We start from the raw sequence: 23,695 nt of genomic DNA, 5'->3' as shown, positions 1-23,695 counted from the left end.
AAAGTCTAAGTATAACGTCTTTTCTTTTCACGCTTCGTAAGCACCAACGTTATTACAGACATATGAACATATGTATGTATGTAGTACCTGTAAACGCTAAGTTCCTATTAACTATGGGTAGTTGTGTACCCACATAGCACTTACTACAATTTATGTTTGCGTTTGCAGGAAGATGTTACCTTGTATACTCGTATTTGTATGTGTGTGTGTGTTTGTGTGTGCATATGAATGTTGCAAAACATTACGTGGGGTAATTTAACATCAAAAATTCAACTATTAACCCACCCTTTTTCTTGAGTTGTGTGCATCAAGTGTAAAAGTAGCGTTTTGAACAATAGCTTTTTCAACGTTTCAGCCGTAAGGAAACATGGGAACATCTTAAAGAATGTCTTCGAGTTGTCTTCCCGCCGTTATGGGAGAGTGAATATGGCTGAGAACTTTTTCTTAAAGACTGTTGATATACATATAAATATACATACATAATTGCGGTGGTGGTACACGCACACGCACACAGTATAAAAAAAAAATAAAATATCTACTCCTTTTGACTGTTGACGCTTCACCACAAAACCGTCAAAAATTAATTCAAAATTTTATCAAGCCCAAACGATCTAGGAACCCTCCCTCCCTCTAAATGAGATGCGTGGGAAAATGTCACACCCTCAATGCTCCTATGCTCCTCTATGCTCGATGTGCTAACTGACTTTTTACGATTATGCATTTGAATATACTAGCGGTACTGCATAACTATGTATTTACAAACATACCATACTTCTATGCACTCAAACGTTGCCGTTGAAAACCCGCTCATATGTATATGTAAGTGTATCCTTTTTGTCACCTCTATTTTATTTAGGTGTGTCAATTACAGTACATATTTGCTCTAAATAAGTCAAGTCAAGTCAACACACTTGTTGCTTAGTGGCAGCAACAGTAGCAGCAATGGCAGTTAATGGCTGTCAAAAATCTGCATCCATTTTCAATCAGTGAAAGTGTGATTTTCCGCACAGCTGTACTAGTTTAGTCGCTCCGTTACGCTATCGATACGCTGTTTACTGTTGCCGATGTTGCTACTTTTATGGCTACAAATGCGCCTTATTTGTATTTAATCATTGGCGTTGGTTAAGTTCAATGTCCGTGGCTATCAAACTATTGCACAACTAATTCATCACTACATACAAACATATCTATTGCATAGTTATTATGGCTGCGATGAATAATAATACAAATAAGATGGATAAACATACATACATATGTACATATGTATGTACATACATATAAATATATTTACGCTTGTGCGATTTATTGATTTGGCGTTATTTGATACATATGTATGTATGTGCATAAGTCTGATTACAGCAGCAAAGAATCCCACAAGTGCGTTACTAAATCAGATGAGCGTTCGATCATGCAACTGCAAAGATGAGCATATGTTTGTATGTAATCAAAACGTTCACTGATGACCACGACTCACTGAAATAGCTGTGGGATTTAAATATGTAAGAATTCACATCGTCAAAAGATGGAATAAAGGTTTCAGATTTCATTGGGAAGTAAACGTAAGAGTCATAAAGCTTTGGGAAACTTTTCTGAGTTGAGTTAGGCTAGGATGGCGGCTTCTAGTAGTGACGGCATACTTGAACTCGAAAATGAGACTGTCAGTTGTCTGTTATTATTATTATTAAAAAGAAAAGCACAACATCGGTCACAGTGCAATTATGACTAAAATTGCTGATTCAACTAAAGAATCGGATGATGGGTCTCTAAACCGGCAACACGGAAGTAAAATTTCTGATCACTATGCCAGTAAGAGATGAGTACAAATCAAATAAACTTAGAAAGGATGGTTACTTAAGTACACTTAGGTTTGGAGACGTTGTTTATTCGATTTATTTAGGTCAGTGCTAGGTACGGTTGCCAGACGTACTGATTTTATCAGTACAGTACTGATTTTTCAACTCTTGTACTGATTTTATTCATTTCTTCAATCAGTATGCTAAAGTCCAGATTTTTCAAAATTTGTACTGATTTGTACTGAATTTTCAACTCAAACAAAATACATTAGGATTTTCTTAAGGTGTTTGCATAACGTTGGAACTTGTTTAAACTGCACTGTAAAAAGTAAGAAGAAAATAATTGAATTATAGTTGACATGTTTCAAATAATATTTGATATGTCGAAGAAAATAATACAACAAAAAGATCCATCGTTTTATGGCCACATGGAGCTTAAATTATTTAAAATGAAGAATGACGTCGTTTGTCGAGTGTTGTTAGTTATCTCGAAAATATTTTTCTGTTTAATAACTGCAAATTTTAATATTCGAATGGCTTTTGCCTATAACTTGCAATTATTTTTTCAAAATTTACTGACATTGTAAAAGAGCTTTGCACACAAGACATAGAGTTAGCGAATTATTAGTCTTTCAAAGTTTTTGCTGCGAAGTTGAAAAAATTAATTTAAGCCATTAGAAAATATACATAGATGCATTCCTTAGATAGTGGTACTTTTCCACAGTTTGAAAAAAATATGTAATTTTGTTTTTTTGTCAATACCACACTCAAACGAAACAACCGAGAGGATCTTAAGTGTAAAATTTGCTTCCTGACGCAAATAGAGAAACCGGCTTCTAATTAAAATTTTTTAAAGTGAACTTCTAATTAAAAGTAATTTTAAAATGAAATGTATAGAATTCGTTGACTACTTAAACATTGATGATTGAACCATCTCATTATTGCTATTCAAATATGTCATAAATATAAAATAATTTATGGCTTCTGTGTACAATGATGTGTACACTCATGTTAAAATGAATAACACTTTTATTTCTTATGAACTATATTTTATTTATACCACAATATTGTTAAAAACAAGTACTCTGGCGTCTTAATGCATTATCCGTTACTTACATTCATAATTTTGCTTTATAAAAAATTGTACTGAAAAGTACTGATTTTTTTTAGCATGAAAAAGTCAAATGTACTGATTTCGTGCATAAAAAATCTGGCAACCCTAGTGTTAGGCAGCTAGTACCCAACAACGAACATGCGATTGCATGACAACGCCACCAACTCCAGAGTCGACTCCAAAGTAAGGCAATCGCATTACAATATGCATAGCAGTTCATGCAAATGTAATCAATTCTAAAGTATCCAATACTACCTACAGTTTTTTTCGAATAACTTTCATTGCTTGGCAGGCAATTGATGGCCTTATTTTATACTAGCCGGCCTCGTATACTCCAACAAACGGTGAAAATCTTATAGATTTTTATTAGACTAAAATTGAATAGGCTATAAAACTGTGTACTCGAAAAAATTCTAACACATCTGAGAAAAAAGTTTGAAATTTGGGTGAAAATTTGTTGCGTTTTTATGTAGTCTTTCAAAAACTTTTAAACTTGGGTTTGTATGAGTTTTGTTAGAGAATGAACTATATTTTAATTGAAAATTCCTAAAAATAAATAAATAAACATGAGTGGTAAACAATATCACTTTGAAATGGGGGTGCTATTGTATTGGCCAATACTGTGTAAGCAAATCTCACAAGTTGTTAAATTTTTTCGAAAAAAAAAACGTGTTTTTGGTCGAAAATGGAGGCACACTTATATTGGAAAATGCATTATCTTCAGTTTTGTGTAAAGAACAAGATTCCAATTCCAAATTGTATTTAAATAAAAATTTGAAAAAGGTATACCAAAAAAGTAAAAAAATAACCACTCCTGCTCATATACCCGTAGTTGCGTATGTAACGTATACGCCCCGTCATACCATACGCAGTCATCTAACACGTTTACTCGCACGCCTTAACTTAAAAGTCATATTATTTAAAAGTAATTAAATATTGGCGTGGGATCTATATAAAAATTTTTTATCTATATAAAAATTTTAGAATAAATTTCGAGTTTGCCAATAAAAATTGTAAAAATGGAGGTGTAGTTTCTCAAATCAAATCAAAATTACTAAATGTAATTTTTTCATTTGGTAACACACTGGCTTTGCTCGCGCACTAGATTGGCTCGTTTTGACAAGAAGAACATTTTCACCGTTTAATTTCAATATTTTGAAGTATCTTAAATTATTAAAATTAAAAAAAAAATCGAAAATTACAAGATAGCTGCGACAGATATTGTGCATGCTGTCATTTTTTTAATTTGGTGGTACGCTCTTGAAACTTCACAGATATGTTCTATTTGATGACAGCGTCCGTTGCCTTTAATATGAACATTCTATTTGAAGTTATTGAAAAAAAAACTCAGTGCGTGTAGTCCCTACGCGCGGAAGAAGTGAAACTTAATAGAGGAAATTCCAGAAAGAAGGAAATGTGCGATATACATACACATGTACTTATTTTCTAATATACATATATAATTTCATCTTCATCTTCATCTTCACCTTTATCTTTATCTTTATCTTTATCTTCATTTTCATCTTCATCTTCATCTTCATCTTCATCTTCATNCACTGGCTTTGCTCGCGCACTAGATTGGCTCGTTTTGACAAGAAGAACATTTTCACCGTTTGATTTCAATATTTTGAAGTATCTTAAATTATTAAAATTAAAAAAAAAATCGTGAACTTTCAAAAATTACAAGATAGCTGCGACAGATATTGTGCATGCTGTCATTTTTTTAATTTGGTGGTACGCTCTTGAAACTTCACAGATATGTTCTATTTGATGACAGCGTCCGTTGCCTTTAATATGAACATTCTATTTGAAGTTATTGAAAAAAAAACTCAGTGCGTGTAGTCCCTACGCGCGGAAGAAGTGAAACTTAATAGAGGAAATTCCAGAAAGAAGGAAATGTGCGATATACATACACATGTACTTATTTTCTAATATACATATATAATTTCATCTTCATCTTCATCTTCACCTTTATCTTTATCTTTATCTTTATCTTCATTTTCATCTTCATCTTCATCTTCATCTTCATCTTCATCTTATCTTTATATTTGTTTTTGATTATATTCTTGTCTTTGCATTAGTCTTTTCCCGCCCAATTGGCGTTTAACGCAGCTATTCGTTTTCTATACCCGTCATATGCTACCTGTACCGTGGCGTTAAATATTTATCGCAAACATAACGGAGCTATAATAATAAGATTTGCTTCAATAATTTGAGTTTAACTTTTTAAACAGGTGGCCACCCTCTTCAGGCACCTCAAAAATATTTTAATTGTGTTTCTGTAAGCTCTTTCTGTACTGTATAGTATTTTAAGCGTAAGACTTTTGTATAATTTAACTAAATTTTACTTTTGAAACAGGTGGCAACCCTCCTACATTTAGCTAGAAAATACAACTTATTCAAAACCATTTCTTTTGATACCCATATTGGGATAATTCGTTTAACTTAATAAATAATTTGAATTTGATTTTCGTATATATGGCAACCCTTTAAAAGACTAAAACCATACTGCACATCTGCAGGTCAAGCCCTTTCATGTGACACCTCATTTTTGAAAATCGTACGAACGATACAGATTTTATGACTTGATGTTAAATATTTTAAGCAACCCTCTGCGGCAGAGAAATTTTGAATTCTATTTTCTAACATGTGGCAGCTCCTTTCATGGAACTAAAGCTATGTTGTAAACCAGAAGGACAAGGCCTTTCATGTGACACCTCATTTTTAAAAATCGAACGAACGATACAGATTTTATGACGTGGTGTTAAATATTTAACGCAACCATCTCCGAACTCGACTAAGAAGTATCACTTCAAAAAAATGATATTTTCGAGTTAAAATAAAGCCAACACCGTTCAACTACTTTATTTATTTTTTACTGCACTTGCTTCTAACTCCATTGATTGAAATATGTGCCTACATATATGCAAGAATAATGTTTTCTCGTTTTTTTCTGGAGAGAGAAGGAAGAGACATTAAAAAAAAAACAACTCGTGAGATTTGCTCGTATGTACTCGAATTCCATGTTTTGGAAGTATTCCAATTATAGTGGGAATTTTTCTCAACAACAAAGAGCTGGTGCGAATGCAGAAATCTATAAAATTTCATTGAGAATATAAAACCAATCTCTGTGGTATTTGATAACATTTTTGTATCGCAAAATACGTACAGCCCGTGACAAAACGATAACATTACAATGTAGTACTTGTAAATATACTAAAGTGTAAGTTTAAAGTTGCTAAAAACCAGTAAATTTTTTTTAAATTTTTTTGCGCATGGTATCACGCATTTTATTAAATAAAAAATAACAATAAAAAAAAAAATTCGAAAATTTTATCGTGCCAGAAGGTTACTTCTTTGGAACCCTGAAAATATTTTTTTTGCTGGTCTGCCCTCATTAAATATGTACACATATATATCGTTCCTTAATTCAAAAAGGCCCTAACCAACACCTTTTTCGAAGACGCGTTTTCACTAAAAGTTATGCCACTTTTTAAAAATCCTTAGCTGCATGTATGATTTTCTTTTAAATTATAATGTTTTTTGCTTCTCCTGTTAAATATAAAATTTACTGGTTAGGGCCTTTGTGAATTAAGGTAATCATATATCCAAATATTTAAATATTAAAAATAGGTGTTGCCACAGCAAACTAAACTAGGAGTTTCTTAGTCAACTGTAGTAAATCTAGTGAAGTGCATTAAAAAAACTATGTACTAAAAAAAGTTAAGAATACAAAAGAGCAAGAAAAAATATTAATTTTTAATTTAATTTTTGAACAATATTTTATTTTGCAACCGTTACAAATCAAGTGATTAAAGAAAAACTAAGATTGCACTGATGTAAATAAGCTTGAAGGTGTTGAAAATCATATGCATAAGTGGCTGTCTACATGCACGGACACATATGTATGTATATACATAAATTCAAGCAAGTAGAAGATTCGAAATAAATATCTAATAACCCCACGTAAATATTTCACCTCACATAAAGCCAATGTGGCATATGAGGAAAACTCCTTAGCCCACCAGAAACAATTGATGACTTCTGCTTTACGCATGCGAACACTAATATATGTACAACCATATGCAATGTGTGAACGTACAAACAAATTTATGCACATTAGGGTGGTCATTAAAAAATCAAACGAAGGATTTTTTCAGTCTCCCCGCTCAATCGGTAATACCACGGTCACAGATATTACATATAAATTTTGGTCTCTACATAGAGACTCACAAAATTAAATTTTTTTTTGACATTTTTAAGACGTCTTCATAGGATAATGTGAACTTTCACCCCTGTGGGACACGCCTTAACCGACTTTTAAATTTTTTGAGTCTCCATAGAGAAATCCGAACTTTGCCCCCTGTACGACACGCTTTAACCGTCTCCAATGGGGAGCAAAATTTACATGTGATATCTTCGACTATGGTACCATCGACGTAGGGGCTGAGGCTTAGGAAATCTGATGTAAAAATTTGCTTCCTACATTTAAGGACCACCCTAACGCACATATACATACATTGCTGTTCCCTTAAACAGTGTTGCCGCATCAAAATATTTTTCTATCAAAATGCCCATACAAAATCTACTAAAATTCTACCAAAAGTTCAAGATCACTCCAACCGTTTCAAACAAGGCCGATTTTCTATAAAAAACCACCAAGTTTTGAAATTGTTCTTCAAGAAAGGCAAGGTAAAAAAATGCTTTGCTTTCTATGTGTCAGAAAGAGCCGTTCATGAAAGGTTCAATCACATCCGCTAGAAATATTCGCTGGTCCAAGAAAGAGGAAGCTTTATAAACGGTGGCAAGACTGTTGGTTGACTATTAGCCCAATTATAAATCATCACGGAAGTTTTCTCTCAGTTGATTAGGAATTCTTTCGGAAAAGATTTTTGTCTGGAATTGTGAGAACTGAAATTTTTAACATAGAAGCAGATGTTTGCGACATTTATGCATACATATATATTTAATGGAAAACGAAACTATCACAATTAAGATTTAATTTTTCGAAACCAAAACGGCAACACTGCCCTTAATTTCTTATTAATTTTTCGTCGATTTGTTGCTTTCTTCGGTAGTTACTTAAATACATGTTAACCTCTTGTTGCTATCCACACTTTTGTACCTTACGAATAGGTTTCGTGATTGACGGTATTTCTTCTTTCCTGTTGCTGCCGCTGTTACTTCTGTTGTTCTTGTTATTATTGCAGCTTCTGCTGCTACTTTTGCTTCTGTTGCCTGTTATGTTATGATTGAAATGACGTGAAGCCGGCTGCTGTTCTTGATGATGAGTTGATTACAGTTCAAATTATCAAGCGCGTTTTTGATATAACTCGCCTTTCATGCGGCAACTGAGATCAGCTTCAGCTATATGTATTATGGATGTATGGATGCTGCTTTAGCAGATCATCGCACCTCAGCGTAGTAGGCAAAATGATCGGCAACGGCAACAAACATTAGCATCAGAACCAACACAGCACAGCATACATAGCTTCAGCTACAGCTTCTACTTCAGCCTCATTTTCAGCTTAAGCTANACAACACAGCACAGCATAGCTTCAGCTACAGCTTCTACTTCAGCCTCATTTTCAGCTTAAGCTAAGGCGAATATCTCTTTGATGTTTCGTAGAAGTGCTTGTTGTTTACCTTTCGTGCACAAACTCATAAGTTATAGTCATGCAATTTAAATGTTGACTCTTGTGGCTCTTTTGTTTCTGATTTTGACAATGACAGGAAGCGATCAGGTACAAACAAAAAAAAACGTAACAAAACGACTACTTTTCGTCATTAATGTAAAGACTCCACAACCGAACAACTATGCTTAAATAACTTTTAATACATGTATGTATGTATGTATAGAAGTTTTTTTGTACATTTATTTGAAAGCTGGATTTGCACCAAAAATGGAACTGATATAATCATAAGACAAAGCCAAAAAAAAAAAACACGCGTATCTTGGTATTCAACTACTCATTTCGTCTAAGAANCCTCTTTTGTTTCTGATTTTGACAATGACAGGAAGCGAGCAGGTACAAACAAAAAAAAAACGTAACAAAACGACTACTTTTCGTCATTAATGTAAAGACTCCACAACCGAACAAATATGCTTAAATAACTTTTAATACATGTATGTATGTATGTATAGAAGTTTTTTGTACATTTATTTGAAAGCTGGATTTGCACCAAAAATGGAACTGATATAATCATAAGACAAAGCCAAAAAAAAACACGCGTATCTTGGTATTCAACTACTCATTTCGTCTAAGAATATTTTGACATCATGTGGAATTAATAAGTGGTATATCAGAAATTGCGTGGTTGAAAATTTTTGTACTTTTTGTATTTTCCACAAATCGTTAGAGGGTCGGTCACTCACTGTTCCAAAGCATTAAGAAATTGTATTCAATTCAGTCATTGATTTGGATTTTATGCCAATAGAAGTTTATTTGATCTGTGTTTTCACAGTGACATTCCGATCCAACTAAGTAGCAANATATTTTGACATCATGTGGAATTAATAAGTGGTATATCAGAAATTGCGTGGTTGAAAATTTTTGTNAAGGCTTAAATGATAGTTCCCTCAGCAGTGCTGATAATGAAGAGGAATAAATTGATTGCTTTCAGTTTGGAAAAGATAGCGAAGGTGAACACTTGGGGTAGCCCAACTGCTATCAGTCAATTAAGACCTTGGCTATGATTTATTTTTCCTTTTACTGGAGGGACCAATGTTAGAGAAATAAATGCTTCTTATCCCGGGAGAACAACTGCGGCTTCCAGCGGAAGTTTGGAAATTTCCATACGCGATCGAGGCAAGGTGGACCGTAGCGATGCTGCTGGTGTTCACACTGAACGAAGCGGAGCGGAGCGGTCGTAAGGATATCAGAAAACTTGCTTTCAATGAAAAACGGCTAAAGAATTTGTTCAATTTGTTTCAATAGCCCTCTCGAAAAATAGATTTTCCTTTAATTGTTTTGATTTTTTGTTCGCATCAGAAACATTAAGCGGAAAAATCAAAAAGATAATTGAAAATCAAAAAATGCTTTGTTTTCAGCTCCAAACCGCTTCTGGAAAATCTTGATGGATGAAAACTTTCATATACATATGTAGCTTCCTGTGTGAACGTACCCTAAGCCACTGAAATCATAATATACTACTTGGAAGTGTTCTTAAGCCGCTTGTTTTTTCGAAAAAGCACCTAATGGAAGATCGCTCGTGGGAACTGGTATTTTCATGCAAAACTGGGCAATCTAACGCCCAATTTTCACTGAAGATTAAATTAAATTGTAGGCATTATGCCTGCAACTTCCCCTACAGGGACTTTTTAAATTTAATTATTTGTCGTTTCAATGCTTAGTGAAAACTCGTTATAACTGATCTTAATGATGAAAAAGCATTTAATGTNACTTTTTGTATTTTCCACAAATCGTTAGAGGGTCGGCCACTCACTGTTCCAAAGCATTAAGAAATTGTATTCAATTCAGTCATTGATTTGAATTTTATGCCAATAGAAGCTTATTTGATCTGTGTTTTCACAGTGACATTCCGATCCAACTAAGTAGCAAATTAAAACATTTACATGTAAACTTCTCTAATCTGAACCTCTACTAAAAAGAGGCGTCCTCAGTATAGAGTGCTTGATACGCAAGCGCTAGGCGACATCTCTAAGTGAGCCAAGCACAAAAGCTTGGGGGTTAATCCATTCGAAACAGAATTGGTTTTGTTTACTAGAAAAACAAAAGCTCCTGCCTTTCCTCTGCCAAGACTATAGGGAGCTACTTTGAATCTCGGCACCGAAGTGAGATACCTACATACATATATGTAGATAGCTATTCTGTAACAGAAACTAAATTGCAATTGTTAAATAGAGAGTTATGAAGGGCCTAGTGACTTACTTAAAAAAATAGAGACTTTTGCCCTATAATATGTCTCATAGTATGTAGTACACCACAGTCATCAGACAGATTGTAACCCATGGAATCCAAGTCTGGTGTAAAGCTCTAGACAAACGGAACAAAAAGAAAATAATTGAGCGTTTTCAAAGACTCACATGACTCGGCATATCGGANTAAGAGGCGTCCTCAGTATAGAATGCTTGATACGCAAGCGCTAGGCGACATTTCTAAGTGAGCCAAGCACAAAAGCTTGGGGGTTAATCCATTCGAAACAGAATTGGTTTTGTTTACTAGAAAAACAAAAGCTCCTGCCTTTCCTCTTCCAAGACTATAGGGAGCTACTTTGAATCTCGGCACCGAAGTGAGATACCTACATACATATATGTAGATAGCTATTCTGTAACAGAAACTAAATTGCAATTGTTAAATAGAGAGTTATGAAGGGCCTAGTGACTTACTTAAAAAAATAGAGACTTTTGCCCTATAATATGTCTCATAGTATGTAGTACACCACAGTCATCAGACAGATTGTAACCCATGGAATCCAAGTCTGGTGTAAAGCTCTAGACAAACGGAACAAAAAGAAAATAATTGAGCGTTTTCAAAGACTCACATGACTCGGCATATCGGAAGCAGTGAGTAGCGCACCTCAAATGAGCTTTAGATCACATTCAACGAAAGCAAAGTCGTCTGAAAAGCCAACACTGACTATGTACATTAATCCAGTTCGGAGTATCAACAGTAGAATACCTATGCGGTTTTTGACCAAAAGAAGAATTGGAATACCAGTGGCAGATCGTGGTATAAGCATATACGCTGATTGTTTAAAGATCGAGTAAGGGAAAGACGCCGATCTTTAGTCGAAAGACCTGCGGGCCAGGCGAGCTTTTCGTTTGCTATGTGACTACNCTTTGAAAAGGTGCGGTCTAGCGGTCAATGACTTCTGGAGCAAACGGGATGATTTTGAGGTCTCAAGGCAATTTTAGGCGTGGTTCAACAGAAAAATACGGAGGATCTTCTGAAACTCAAGAGATCTGCAGTAAGAGTTCTTATCGGCGTCTTTACAGGGCGCTGCGGTATTGCACCAAGGCTTAAATGATAGTTCCCTCAGCAGTGCTGATAATGAAGAGGAATAAATTGATTGCTTTCAGTTTGGAAAAGATAGCGAAGGTGAACACTTGGGGTAGCCCAACTGCTATCAGTCAATTAAGACCTTGGCTATGATTTATTTTTCCTTTTACTGGAGGGACCAATGTTAGAGAAATAAGTGCTTCTTATCCCGGGAGAACAACTGCGGCTTCCAGCGGAAGTTTGGAAATTTCCATACACGAACTTCTAACCTAGCCTCTTTTTTGTTCGAATAATTTTCTGCTATGACCCGTAGAAAATTTATTGGAAAATCTGGTTCATGTTTTGACCACGTTCTAAACACCATGCTCTCTTTATATAAATTATCTAATCCGCGAACATTTTGACCCCCTTCAGTTGCATTGAATAAAGTATTATAAAAATCAGGGCATGTTTGCATAATTAAAGTATTACATTAGCAATTAATTTGAGGTAGTCTTAATAGCTTGGCGCGAACATAGAAAACTTGAACTTTAAGGGTGAGTTCACACAGAAATCTGAACGGCAAGCGAGCGAGGCAAGGTGGACCGTAGCGATGCTGCTGGTGTTCACACTGAACGAAGCGGAGCGGAGCGGTCGTAAGGATATCAGAAAACTTGCAATCTAACGCCCAATTTTCACTGAGCATTAAATTAAATTGTAGGCATTATGCCTGCAACCACCCCTCCAGGGACTTTTTAAATTTAATTATTTGTCGTTTCAATGCCTAGTGAAAACTCGTTATAACTGATCTTAATGATGAAAAAGCATTTAATGTACATATCCTAGCTTCATTGGAGTAAAATTTCTAATATGCATTTTTTTTGTTACTCTTCTCACCCCCAGATCCGATATCGTTTCGGCTTGTACGATGAGATCTCAGATGCTTTCCATAGGCCAGTGCGTAGCTGTAATTGGATACGCTTTCTGCGTGTTTCCAGCGTATGTGATTCTAATGTAAATATGATTTGTACGAAGGTGAAAGGTGAACCCATTTATGAAGCGATAAAACCGATTACGGCGCATCAAGAACTTGTTGTATTCTACCTGCCCGAACGACCCGAAGAGGTATTATTCATGCGAATGCGAATATCGATGTATCGACAAACGATGGATTCCATAATGAAAGGTAACCAACTATTTATACACTACTTATTAAGTGTGCTATGTAAATGCAATCCTTCGAAGTTGGCGCTAATTAAGTACATATTTGCCCATTATCTAACAGATTCACCAATCGACCTTTCCTCCTCCCTGCTGCATCGCATCTCACTACCCGTTTCACCGGTTTCGAGTAGTGAAGATGAACACAAGTCAATATCGAGTGATCTATCCGGTTCGGTGATATCATTAAATGAACCTGTAAGTGATGTTACGAGTATAAACTCAATAAACTGTGAAAAAGTCCGTGATCAGCGAACGCCGCAGCGAACAAGAATTGGTCGAAGTGAACGCTGTTTGCTGCCTTGTGATGTTTGCGGGAAGGCATTCGATAGACCTAGTCTACTTAAGCGACACATGCGAACGCATACAGGTAGGTAGGCAGTAAGAGGTGTCATACATACATACATACATACATACATATGTATAGGCATAATACATATTGTATAATTGCACCTGTTGTTGCATTCCTTTCGTTGCATATGTATGTACATATGTTTGCATGCATACATATGTGTTTTGTAGATATTTTTGATAGCCTGAAGATGCTGAGATTTTATTCGATTTTCGAGTAAGTAAGTAGTTTACGAGTGGCGACCAAAAACAAAATTTCTTTTATTACATTTGCTTTAAATGAAAATATTGCAATATTCTGTATTTCTTTAGCCAAAACCGTATGTACTAAGTACGACGAGGTTAATTTTGAACACATTTTTTAAATTGCAGGTGAGAAACCGCATGTGTGTATGGTTTGCGGCAAAGGCTTTAGTACGTCGAGCAGTTTAAATACGCATCGACGCATACATTCGGGTGAAAAACCGCATGAATGTCAGGTGTGTGGCAAGCGGTTTACGGCCAGCTCCAACTTATACTACCATCGAATGACACATATAAAGGTAAGCTTAAATTTAAAACATACATATTTACATACATACACACATGAATAGTTTAGCAAGTGTGCTCTCACATAAAGGGCTAATCAATAAGGATAAGCATAACGTTCTTTTTGAAAGTATAATTTAAATTCAATAGGTAGTAACATTTTAATGCTTCAGCTTTTTTTTTTTAAATTAAAACAAAAGAGCCAGTACATACGTTTTTAAGCAAGCCAATAAGATTTTTTATGCAAGATTTTTAGGTACATATAATTAAATTTATTTGAGACCATAATAAATTTTGGCGTTAACTAACAGTGCAATTCTGGCACCTGTCTTGCAACTCACCAAAGTTTTTGCAAAGACAAAAAATTTTCGTAAGACAAAATTGTAAATTCTGGCAACTGTACTGAAAGCTTATTTTTGGAAGACGAATTGAAAAGGTCTTAGCGTTATTCTGTTTGTCTTTAAGCAGTAAGTTTTCTAAAAATTACATTAAATAAAAAAATATATATTTCGTTTTAGAACAATAAAAACTTAAAATTAAAAGAAAAATAGAAGAAAAAAATAAATAAAAAATTAATTAAAAACAAAAGAAAAAAATAATTAAAAGCAAACGAAAAACAAGTTTTTAAAATTTACATTTGAATAAATATATATTTTTCTTTTTAAAACCAAATACACAAATTCAAAGAAAATTAAATAAAAAAATTATATAAAAATACGCATACGCTAAACGTAGCGTAGGTATTACCAAATAACGAAACGAATATTAATTCCTTCCAAAAGATGGTTCGGTTTTCGTTCCGGATCAAACATTTGTGGAAAATTTTAGTCCGGACAAAGGTTCAGTTAATTAGAAAGTTTTCCTAAGTTCTAAGCAGTCTAGATATGGGATAATTTTTATTTCTTTAATATTGTTTTGTTTCTCCAGTCATCCCTGCTTATGTAGCAGAGGCAATCCTCTTTTATTTTGGATAGGAAACAACTTTTATATAAGAGATTTCGGTGTGATACAATTTCCTTCTGGTATCTACATATTAACATTTTTATTAGCGATAAAATGCGATATCGATAAATATTGGTATACATAATTATTATTTGAAGGCCCGTAAAATAATTTATTGATAATTACAATAACAAATGATAAGCATAATCGATAACATAAGTAAACTTGGCGACAAATATATGGATAAAATATTGATAAACAAATATACCGATAACAAAATATTGATCGATAAACAATTGTCGATAAACACATTGATCGATAACCAAATTAATCGATAACCAAATTAATCGATAATGAAATTAGTAGATAATCAAGCTAGTCGACAACCAAATTAATTAATAAACAAAATCTATAAAATTGATCGATTAACACATTTATCGATATATATTTACAAATCGATACATTTGCTCAATGATCGAAATATCGTAGAATATATCGATATCTATACCGACATCGATATATACATTCATCGATAAAAATGTTTGCACATACATGCATGCATACTACATACATTTTTATGACCTTGTCGTAGAATTCGCTGAATAAATGAAAAAACGTCAAAAATATACCGATAATTATACCGATAGGTGTTGTATATACTAAAGATCATTAAAAATCATATTTATTACTAGGTACAATAAGTTCCAGAACCCTTATGTCCATACCGACATAAATATGTATATTAAACCATATGCACTTACATATTTTCACATGCCTATCATTTCAACACATTATACTAATACCCGTATTCCAAATTGTCATTTTTGTTTTAATTACAGGAAAAGCCACATAAATGCAACTTATGCTCAAAGTCATTTCCAACACCCGGCGATTTAAAATCACACATGTATGTTCATAGTGGCTCGTGGCCTTTTAAGTGTAACATTTGCTTCCGTGGTTTCTCGAAACAGACAAATCTGAAAAATCATCTTTTTCTGCATACAGGTTGGTAAAAATCTTGCTTTTCTGACATAAAATGTATATACACACATTTCTACATTGGCGCATATGGATGTAGAGAGTGTTTGACGAATTGTTTCAATAGCAATAAGTTGTTTTTACGCTTAATGTATCGACGAGTACTTATAAGTATAAGTACTCAATCAGCTTAAAATTTATTTCGTATGTAAATATATGCCATATATGTACGTACAAATGTACATACAGTATGAAGGTATGTGCCAATAAGTGTTTACTTATGTAGGTATATGGTACCTTTGTCTACTGGTACCTGTATACCCACACAGCAAATGACAGCACATTCGTATGTAAGTGGCGTAGTCCGGTGAAATTAAAAAATAATTTCTATAATATTTGCTATGAATTAATTGTGCAGCTGCAAGACTTTGAATTTTTGCGTTTTGAAAAAAAATTAACACATTTTTATGTATTGTATGAAAGTACATATGAGCGCAATTTTAGCTAACTTTTTATGATAAGAAATGTCTTCAAATTGCTGGATTACGCCGTTTGACATTAAAGCCCTTAAGCTTTGTTTTTGGCTTAGCAAATTTTAGTAATTTAAATCAAAGTAACTAAAGCAAAAACAAATCATAATAAATTTTTACATTGACATTGCAGGCAATAAGCCCCATACTTGTGAATTGTGCAACAAGAAGTTCGCATTAGCGTGCAATTTACGAGCTCATATGAAAACACATGAAGGTAAGTTGAACTACCACATTTTTTCATTATACCACGGCGCGCGCGCGCGCGCACACTCACACACAAACACACATGCATACGTCATACAGTGGTGGTCGAAACATTTGGAACTAAAATGAATATTTTAAGGTAAAAACTGTGTTTCATTTGGTTAAGTTTAATAGCTTAGTGCTGAGAGAGTATGTAAATGTGGCAAACAAATTTCATTTTTCTCACTTATCTCACTTCAAAATGTATTGAAAATATGCTGATATAGGGCATTTTTGAATCGGCAGCGGAGATAGGGCATTTTTGAAACGAATTCTGAAATAAAGCATCGTTCACTCAAAATCGGTACGCATGAAATGGGTTATATCTTTTTAATAGGTTTTCAGAAAATAATATTTAATATGTTAGAATAAAGAGAAAACATTCCGTTATAGATAAATGTTAGCGTGAGTTTCATATTTTGCTCGGATAAATAAATAAGAGACAATTTCTTTGATAATGATAAAAATTTTCTGAACACCCATTCTAGAGACTTGTGTAGTCAACTTGCTCTACTAAACTATCTTTAGTTTATGTTTTTCCACGGCTCGCACATCTTTACTAATTTTGTTTTAAATAAATACCATCTATTTTTCGATTTGACTTAAATAGATCATATTCGTAAATTGATGACTTCCAGAACTTTATTCGCATCATTGGCTTTAAACCGATTTAAAGTTACCTGTGAATAATTAGTTTTCATAAAAACCCACCAACACTTTGCAAAAGGTCCAAAGTAAATGACATAATGAAATAACACTTTGTGCAAGTGCTCCTTCCAGCATATTTCTGGGGTCATATGACCCATTGTGAAGTCTGATCGAGTTCTAATGAGACTGCCTCGATTCTCTTGTCATTTCATAGCCTTTTGACAACTGTGTCAACTTCTATAGATTTAGATGTAAGAGGATATCACCCTGTTTCTTTTTAGCTTAAAACTTTTAACGTGAGAGTTGACCGAAGTCCAGTTTTAAACATGTTTTATTAGTCATTATTATAAAATACCACATTTAGTGTGAACATTGGGGTAATGTAAACGGGTGCGGTTTTTGTTATAAAATGTATTTAATCTAACAGAATTTTATATATTATAACTCGATAAGGTTTAAGTCTTGCCATAGCTTGCATTCGCTGAACTGTGGATAACCGTTTTCCAATTCTCTCGCGCGATCTTCTTCTGATAAGCCATTTTGTTTTTTCTAATTTAGGTAAAGAGCCTTATCCTTAAGCTGGTGCGAAATGATGTCTTTTAATGATTAGCTCACCCCGTTAGTTTAAGCAGAATGAATCTATTCATTGATTTTTGGAGGATAATTATAAGTTTTTGGTATATTTAATTTTAATTTGATTTTTGATCTCGAAAATGTCGGATTTTCAACGAATTTGTTCAACATTATTTTTTGTGCAGCAATTTCCAACGCGAATAAAACTGTCAAATAAAAAGCCAGTACTATGAAATTTAAACCTCATAATGATAGATCTATTGTCTAATGATCTGCATTGCAACTTTTTAATACATTCCAACAATTGCTGTACAGAAATTGCTGGAACGCGTACCGATTTTGAGTGAACGATGCTTTAGGGCGTTCTTGAAAAGTTTTTTGAGATAGAGCGTTTTCGAACTGGCTACCGAGATAGGTCGATCTTCCACTCAGCCATCGATAATATTTAGTTGCAAACGTTATTAACCGTTCTGCTGGTTGAAACTTGCACTTCAATAAACTAAAATTGTGTGGGCTATAAAACTGCATACTCAAAAATTTCCTAAAGATTCAGTTAAAAAAGTTGAAATTTTGATGAAAATTTGTTGAATTTTCCCCAAATTTGTATAAAGTTTGTAATTTATATAGTTTCGGTTAAAGCTTACACGGTATTTTTATAGAAAATTAACAAACAAAAATTTAGCTCGAAAAACATTACGAATATTAAAAAAAAATCAATACGTGGCCCGTTGTTTAGGTCACTGTATATGACAGTTCCATGTTGGGTTGATGTACATATACATACATATGTCCAATAGACGACAAATTAAATCAGTTGCGTTTGATTGAGAAAATTAGGTTTTCAACAATATTACTTGCCATGGATGGCGGCATGCCTTGGTTTTCTCATATGGTGGTTAACCCGGAAGTTCTCCAAATTAAAATCATAGAAGTAACTGCCGTTCGGAGTCGGTGTAAAACGGTAGGTCCCTCCGCTTTGTGTGACATCAAGGCGCACGAGAAGCCTCGGCCAAACACTAACATACCCTGCAGTGAAAAGCCAAACCAGTTAGAAAAAATACTAGTTCATTAACTAGTATGTGCCTACCAGTTCGACAATTTCGAAGAACTTAGGCGATCAGCGACATCTGCCTTTGAATTGCCAAAGCCAAAAATAAAACGCAATTAATTGCTTTTCTTACAAATGTCGGCTGTGGCGTCACGTGAAGACTACTGGTTCTGGTTCTGAAATCGCAGGTTCGAGGCCGCTTGGAGGTGGTTAAGATTTTTAAAGTTAAATAAATGTAAGTAAAAATAATTTATTCAATTTATAAATAAATAACAAATTTGAAAATCTAATTNAAAGGCAAATATCTTAAAAAAGGCAAAAAAAGGCAACATCAAATGTGTATATATGGAATCAGGGAAAGCTACATTCTTCATCGAATATACTCTATCTCTTTAGCAAAAAAAATGCAATATCCATAAAATCCGTTCCTTGATTATTATTAACTGTCAATTATAGTAAATCCTACATTTGAGACATTAAATTTTTATTAAGAAGCAAATAAAAACTTCGGTAAAAATTATCCAGAAACCTACCCCATACCCCATACCTTCCCCGATACCTACAAACTTAAAAAATAGTATATATTGGCTAATTTCATGCAAAATATAAGTTGCCTGTAAAATCGCCTCATGTAAATACAGTATAATGGCAATGACAAATAGTATATTAACTGCAAAAAAATTAAAAAAAAAACAAATATTTCTTATTTCATCATCATTTTGTCCCAATCATTGTAGAAGGGTTAAGTTGTTAAACCAAATGAAAGGAAGAGCTTTCCTTGCGACATTTAATCTTCTAAAGATTTCTTCAGATTTGATGCAGCTTTGGTTTACCACTTTCCAAAGGTTTCCAATTGGATTGAGTTCTGATATTTGGGCCTGCAATCTTTAAAATTTTCACCTTTTTAAAAGTTAAGCATAAGACAAAGAAATGGTATCTATTCTTCGTCGGAGGGATGCATAACAACTGCCAACTCTTCTATAGAAGTTGATTGATCCGTTATGCAATAAATTCTATTTAGTTGGCTTCTGCTGCACAAAAACACAACCACACATCTCACTCTCTGCTTGATGTTAGATCGTAGTAGTAAATATGGGTGCCAATTATTACTTTTGACGCGATTGCATTTAGAAGTTAAGAGGCTGACATGGTAATGCAATATATTTCGAAAAGGCTGTCATGTAAAGTGTCTTTCGAAAGAGGTTTTTTATTTCCGAAAGGCGAATTGCAGATTGCTAGTACAGCAAGAGCAAGTTGAAATATATGTATTTCCGAAATCCATTTGCGCTCTCTCAACTGCAGTCACATGTTGCAACTTTTATTTCTGAAACTAGGCTAGCATTTCAAAGATTCCAAATTTCAAATAGATTAGGGCTGGGTTTCATCAGATTCATTTAAGTGAATATATATTTTAATTTTCGAATTTTTTGTTTTACCCATCAATTCTAATTTGTTTTTAATTTTGATTTAAGTGACCTATGCTATTCACTTAAATAAAAATTAAATCGGAATAACCACACTCAGCGATGTTATACGTTCAATCAGCTGATCACCTGCTCTTACGACCATTTTAAGCACGGTGTTGCCATATTTTTACTAGTTTAAATAAAAAGCTTATTGAAACTGAAAAAAATTTATTTGAGAATTAAATTGAAAATTAAATTAAAATTAATTTTCATTTAAATGAATCTGGTGAAATACGGCCTAATTGTAGCATGACCCAAGTGAGCTAGTCTGCGCCTAGCAAGAGTGACACATTCACAGAGCTTGTGTCCTGGCGTTTCTTCGTCGAGTTTACAAAAGCGATGAACGTTTATTTCAAAGATTAATTTTAATGAGGTGATAGCGAAGGGAACAGTGTCTAGTGTAGTACCCAGTGAGAGTTTTGAGATCCTCTCTGCCTAAGTGAAATAAATAGATTCTTTGAAGCTTCATTTGAAAAATAGATAAATCGTTTGGCTTGTCTCTGCCCTGCACATTCCATCCAGTGCCTGTTGAACATATTGTCTATCCAGTTGTTTATGATCCACTTTATGTGTGCTTTGCTGAGCCCACAAAATGTTTCCGGACCATAAAATACTGCGGTAGCTGCTTAGTATCGCTGGGCAGTCAGCCTCCTCATTGCCATCATGTCCTTCATACCTCGGTACCCATTCTAATAAAACTGTATTCTTAGCTCCAAGACCGTTTAGGACATTGAAGCAAACATAGCTGAGAATTTATTTTGTGTGAGTGCAGTGTCAGTTGGGCTGCCTGACTGTCCAATATAATGCAGATACATATATTTCGATGATGTGCTTCTTTTAAAGCACTCTCTGCCACAAATTTCTATTACAAGAATCTCCGTTTGAAAGATGTTGGTATCGACGTTTTGTGTTTTGGATATGTCTTAAGCGAACGCCAATAGAATCAGTATTTCTCAAATAAGCCACTGCAACATGTAGATAGAATTTTAGAAACGTAGTTCCATATGTTTTGACCACCACTGTACATATATACATATGTATGTATGTATATTCACATATGAATGGCCACAAGTGTACAAGTGCATTGGTTTTGTTTTTGTACATACATACATATGTATGCGTGAATGTGATTGCAGCAGCATCGTGCAATACAATGCAGCGCAGCGCACTTCTAGAGCACAGCATTAATTTCCATTCTTAACTTCAGGTGATCCACAAGATGAATGTGTTCGCTGCGGCAAGGTGTACGTTACACTAATGCAGGGAGTCTGCACAAGGTGCTCCGATTCGAACAATTCAACTGACACTGACAACAAGACTGGTTTTCAATCGGGAGGCGATACAACCACAGAAGATGAAACCTCAAATGGCACAACGGAATGTAGTGACAAGTAGGATACAAAAAAATAAAAAATAAAAATACAAAATAACAAAAAATGCACAAAATAAAAAAACCGAACACGATAACGATAACTACATGCATTCGTACTTACATACATACATACATACATACACAAACAAATATACAAACTATAATGACTGCTGCTGTAAATATATAAATACATACATACACACTAAATATGCACATATTATCTATAAGCATAAAAATGGGGCGAAGAGGGGGTGTACATACACACATATGTACATACATATGTACGTATGTATGTATTTTTGTCTAAGTGTACATATTCTCTTACTCTACTCTAAATATACTACATACATACTAAGTAAGCACTAGTCGTTAAGGATATTTATAAATCTGTTTTTTAAGTGACATTACAAAGCAAGTATAGCACAAGCCAATAAAATAGATACTGAAGATTTTTTGTCCAAGTATGTATAACTGAATGGTAGTGTTTGATGTTGCACCGCGTCATTGGAAACGTCATCGTCATCGGCGGCGTCTGCGTTGGCGTCTGCGCTCCGTTGCCGTCGCTATTGTCGGCGAATTTGGTTTGTATGTCTTGCATGATTTTTGTTTTGTTTTAGCACTTACACACATATATATGTACGTATAATTCAATGGCAACAATGTTTAGACAGCTTTTGTCGGCTAATTGGACACGCGACAATTTTTGATAATCTTCTTTTTTTTCAATGGCGGGTTTGACCAAGTGGAATACAGCGTTCTTCATTCTCGTCAAAATTGGTTTAGCTAAAAAAACGGAGAAGGTCTCGAAATTTTAATAAAAATAGATACTTTTTAATAACGAGGTGCGTTTTTCAATATTCGAAATGTCGGATCTAATATGGCGGAAATATATAAAAAAAAATCATTGGATTCACCTCGAAATTGTTATTGGGGGGTTTTTGGGGTCGCTGATCACGAACCCGGTGTTATTTTTCAAATTTTCAAAGTCACGGACCCAATATGGCGGATAATTTTTAAAAATTTACTCGGATACTTCAGAAAATTGTCACTCAGATTCGCTAATTTTGAAAACTAACACCGGATTCGCAATTAGCGGTCCCAAAAACGGCCGGGTAAAAATTTTGAAGTGAATCCAATTTTTGTTTTTTTTTTTTTAAGTTAGCCGCTATATAATATTCGCCATTTTAATTTTTTAAACACTACTCGAAATTAAAAAGTATTTATTTGCATTAAAATTTTAAGACTTTGCCCGACTTTTTTGTACCTAAACCGATTTTCGCGGGAAGGTAGCTTCCATATTTAACTCTAAAGAGTGTCCCTACCCCAGAATGCCCAAGACAATCTGGCTTCCTTAATCAATGCTAAAAGGGCCTGGGTAGTCGATGCTGGACAGTCACAAAGGATGAAGACACATACTTATGCAATCTGATTAAAAAGTCGTCAACTACAAGTGGCCAGAGCAAGGGGGAAGAACCCCTCCCTGCGGTCAGCCTATCACGGGTCTGATCTTCACTTGAGTGCTACCGAAGGACGAGGTGATTTCGCATTCACGAAGCATAACATCGATCCAGCGCACAGTAAATGAATCTAAGCATCAATGTCCAAAAAGGTTTGCAGAGCAATCTCCTTGGCCTCAAAGATGCTTTCGATCTTACTTACCATACACCGTAGAGCTAAATCAGTTGATTTGTCTTTGATATAAGCGAATTGAGCAATTAAGTTCTCAGCATTAAATAAAATCTATCACACAGTAGGAGTCGAACGATTTCGATAAGTCCATCCCAAATCTGACTGATCTGGTGGTTTTTGCTTAACCAAATTTTTACCCAGCTTCGTAGAGGGGGAATTTACCGGTTCTAAAGACACACTGATAAGGTCTAATCTGTTCGATGATCATGGGTTAATTGGGTCTAAGTGCTGCCTAGCAATATGTTCAAATACAA

The 23,695-nt window shown here is 34.4% G+C and overlaps 1 protein-coding gene across 1 annotated transcript in view; it reads left to right on the top strand.

Annotated features, from left to right (window-relative positions):
• Positions 1 to 22,608, top strand: part of LOC108362158 (zinc finger protein 624-like) — a 28,341-nt gene extending 5,733 nt beyond the window's left edge. The window contains exons 2-7 of the mRNA XM_017615021.1: positions 12,753 to 13,035; positions 13,135 to 13,440; positions 13,794 to 13,963; positions 15,731 to 15,896; positions 16,533 to 16,616; positions 21,588 to 22,608. Of these exons, the coding sequence (XP_017470510.1) occupies positions 12,753 to 13,035; positions 13,135 to 13,440; positions 13,794 to 13,963; positions 15,731 to 15,896; positions 16,533 to 16,616; positions 21,588 to 21,775 (1,197 nt within the window). The 3' untranslated portion in view covers positions 21,776 to 22,608. The remainder of the gene's footprint in view (positions 1 to 12,752; positions 13,036 to 13,134; positions 13,441 to 13,793; positions 13,964 to 15,730; positions 15,897 to 16,532; positions 16,617 to 21,587) is intronic.
• Positions 22,609 to 23,695: the final 1,087 nt, after the last annotated feature.

The sequence above is a fragment of the Rhagoletis zephyria genome, unplaced genomic scaffold, assembly GCF_001687245.7.
Source record: "Rhagoletis zephyria isolate East Lansing unplaced genomic scaffold, Rhagoletis_zephyria_1.1 Rzeph_scaffold_00952, whole genome shotgun sequence".
NCBI classification, from domain to species: domain Eukaryota; kingdom Metazoa; phylum Arthropoda; class Insecta; order Diptera; family Tephritidae; genus Rhagoletis; species Rhagoletis zephyria.
Note: the sequence above shows the minus strand (reverse complement) of the source record. Positions and strands in the feature narration are given on the sequence as shown.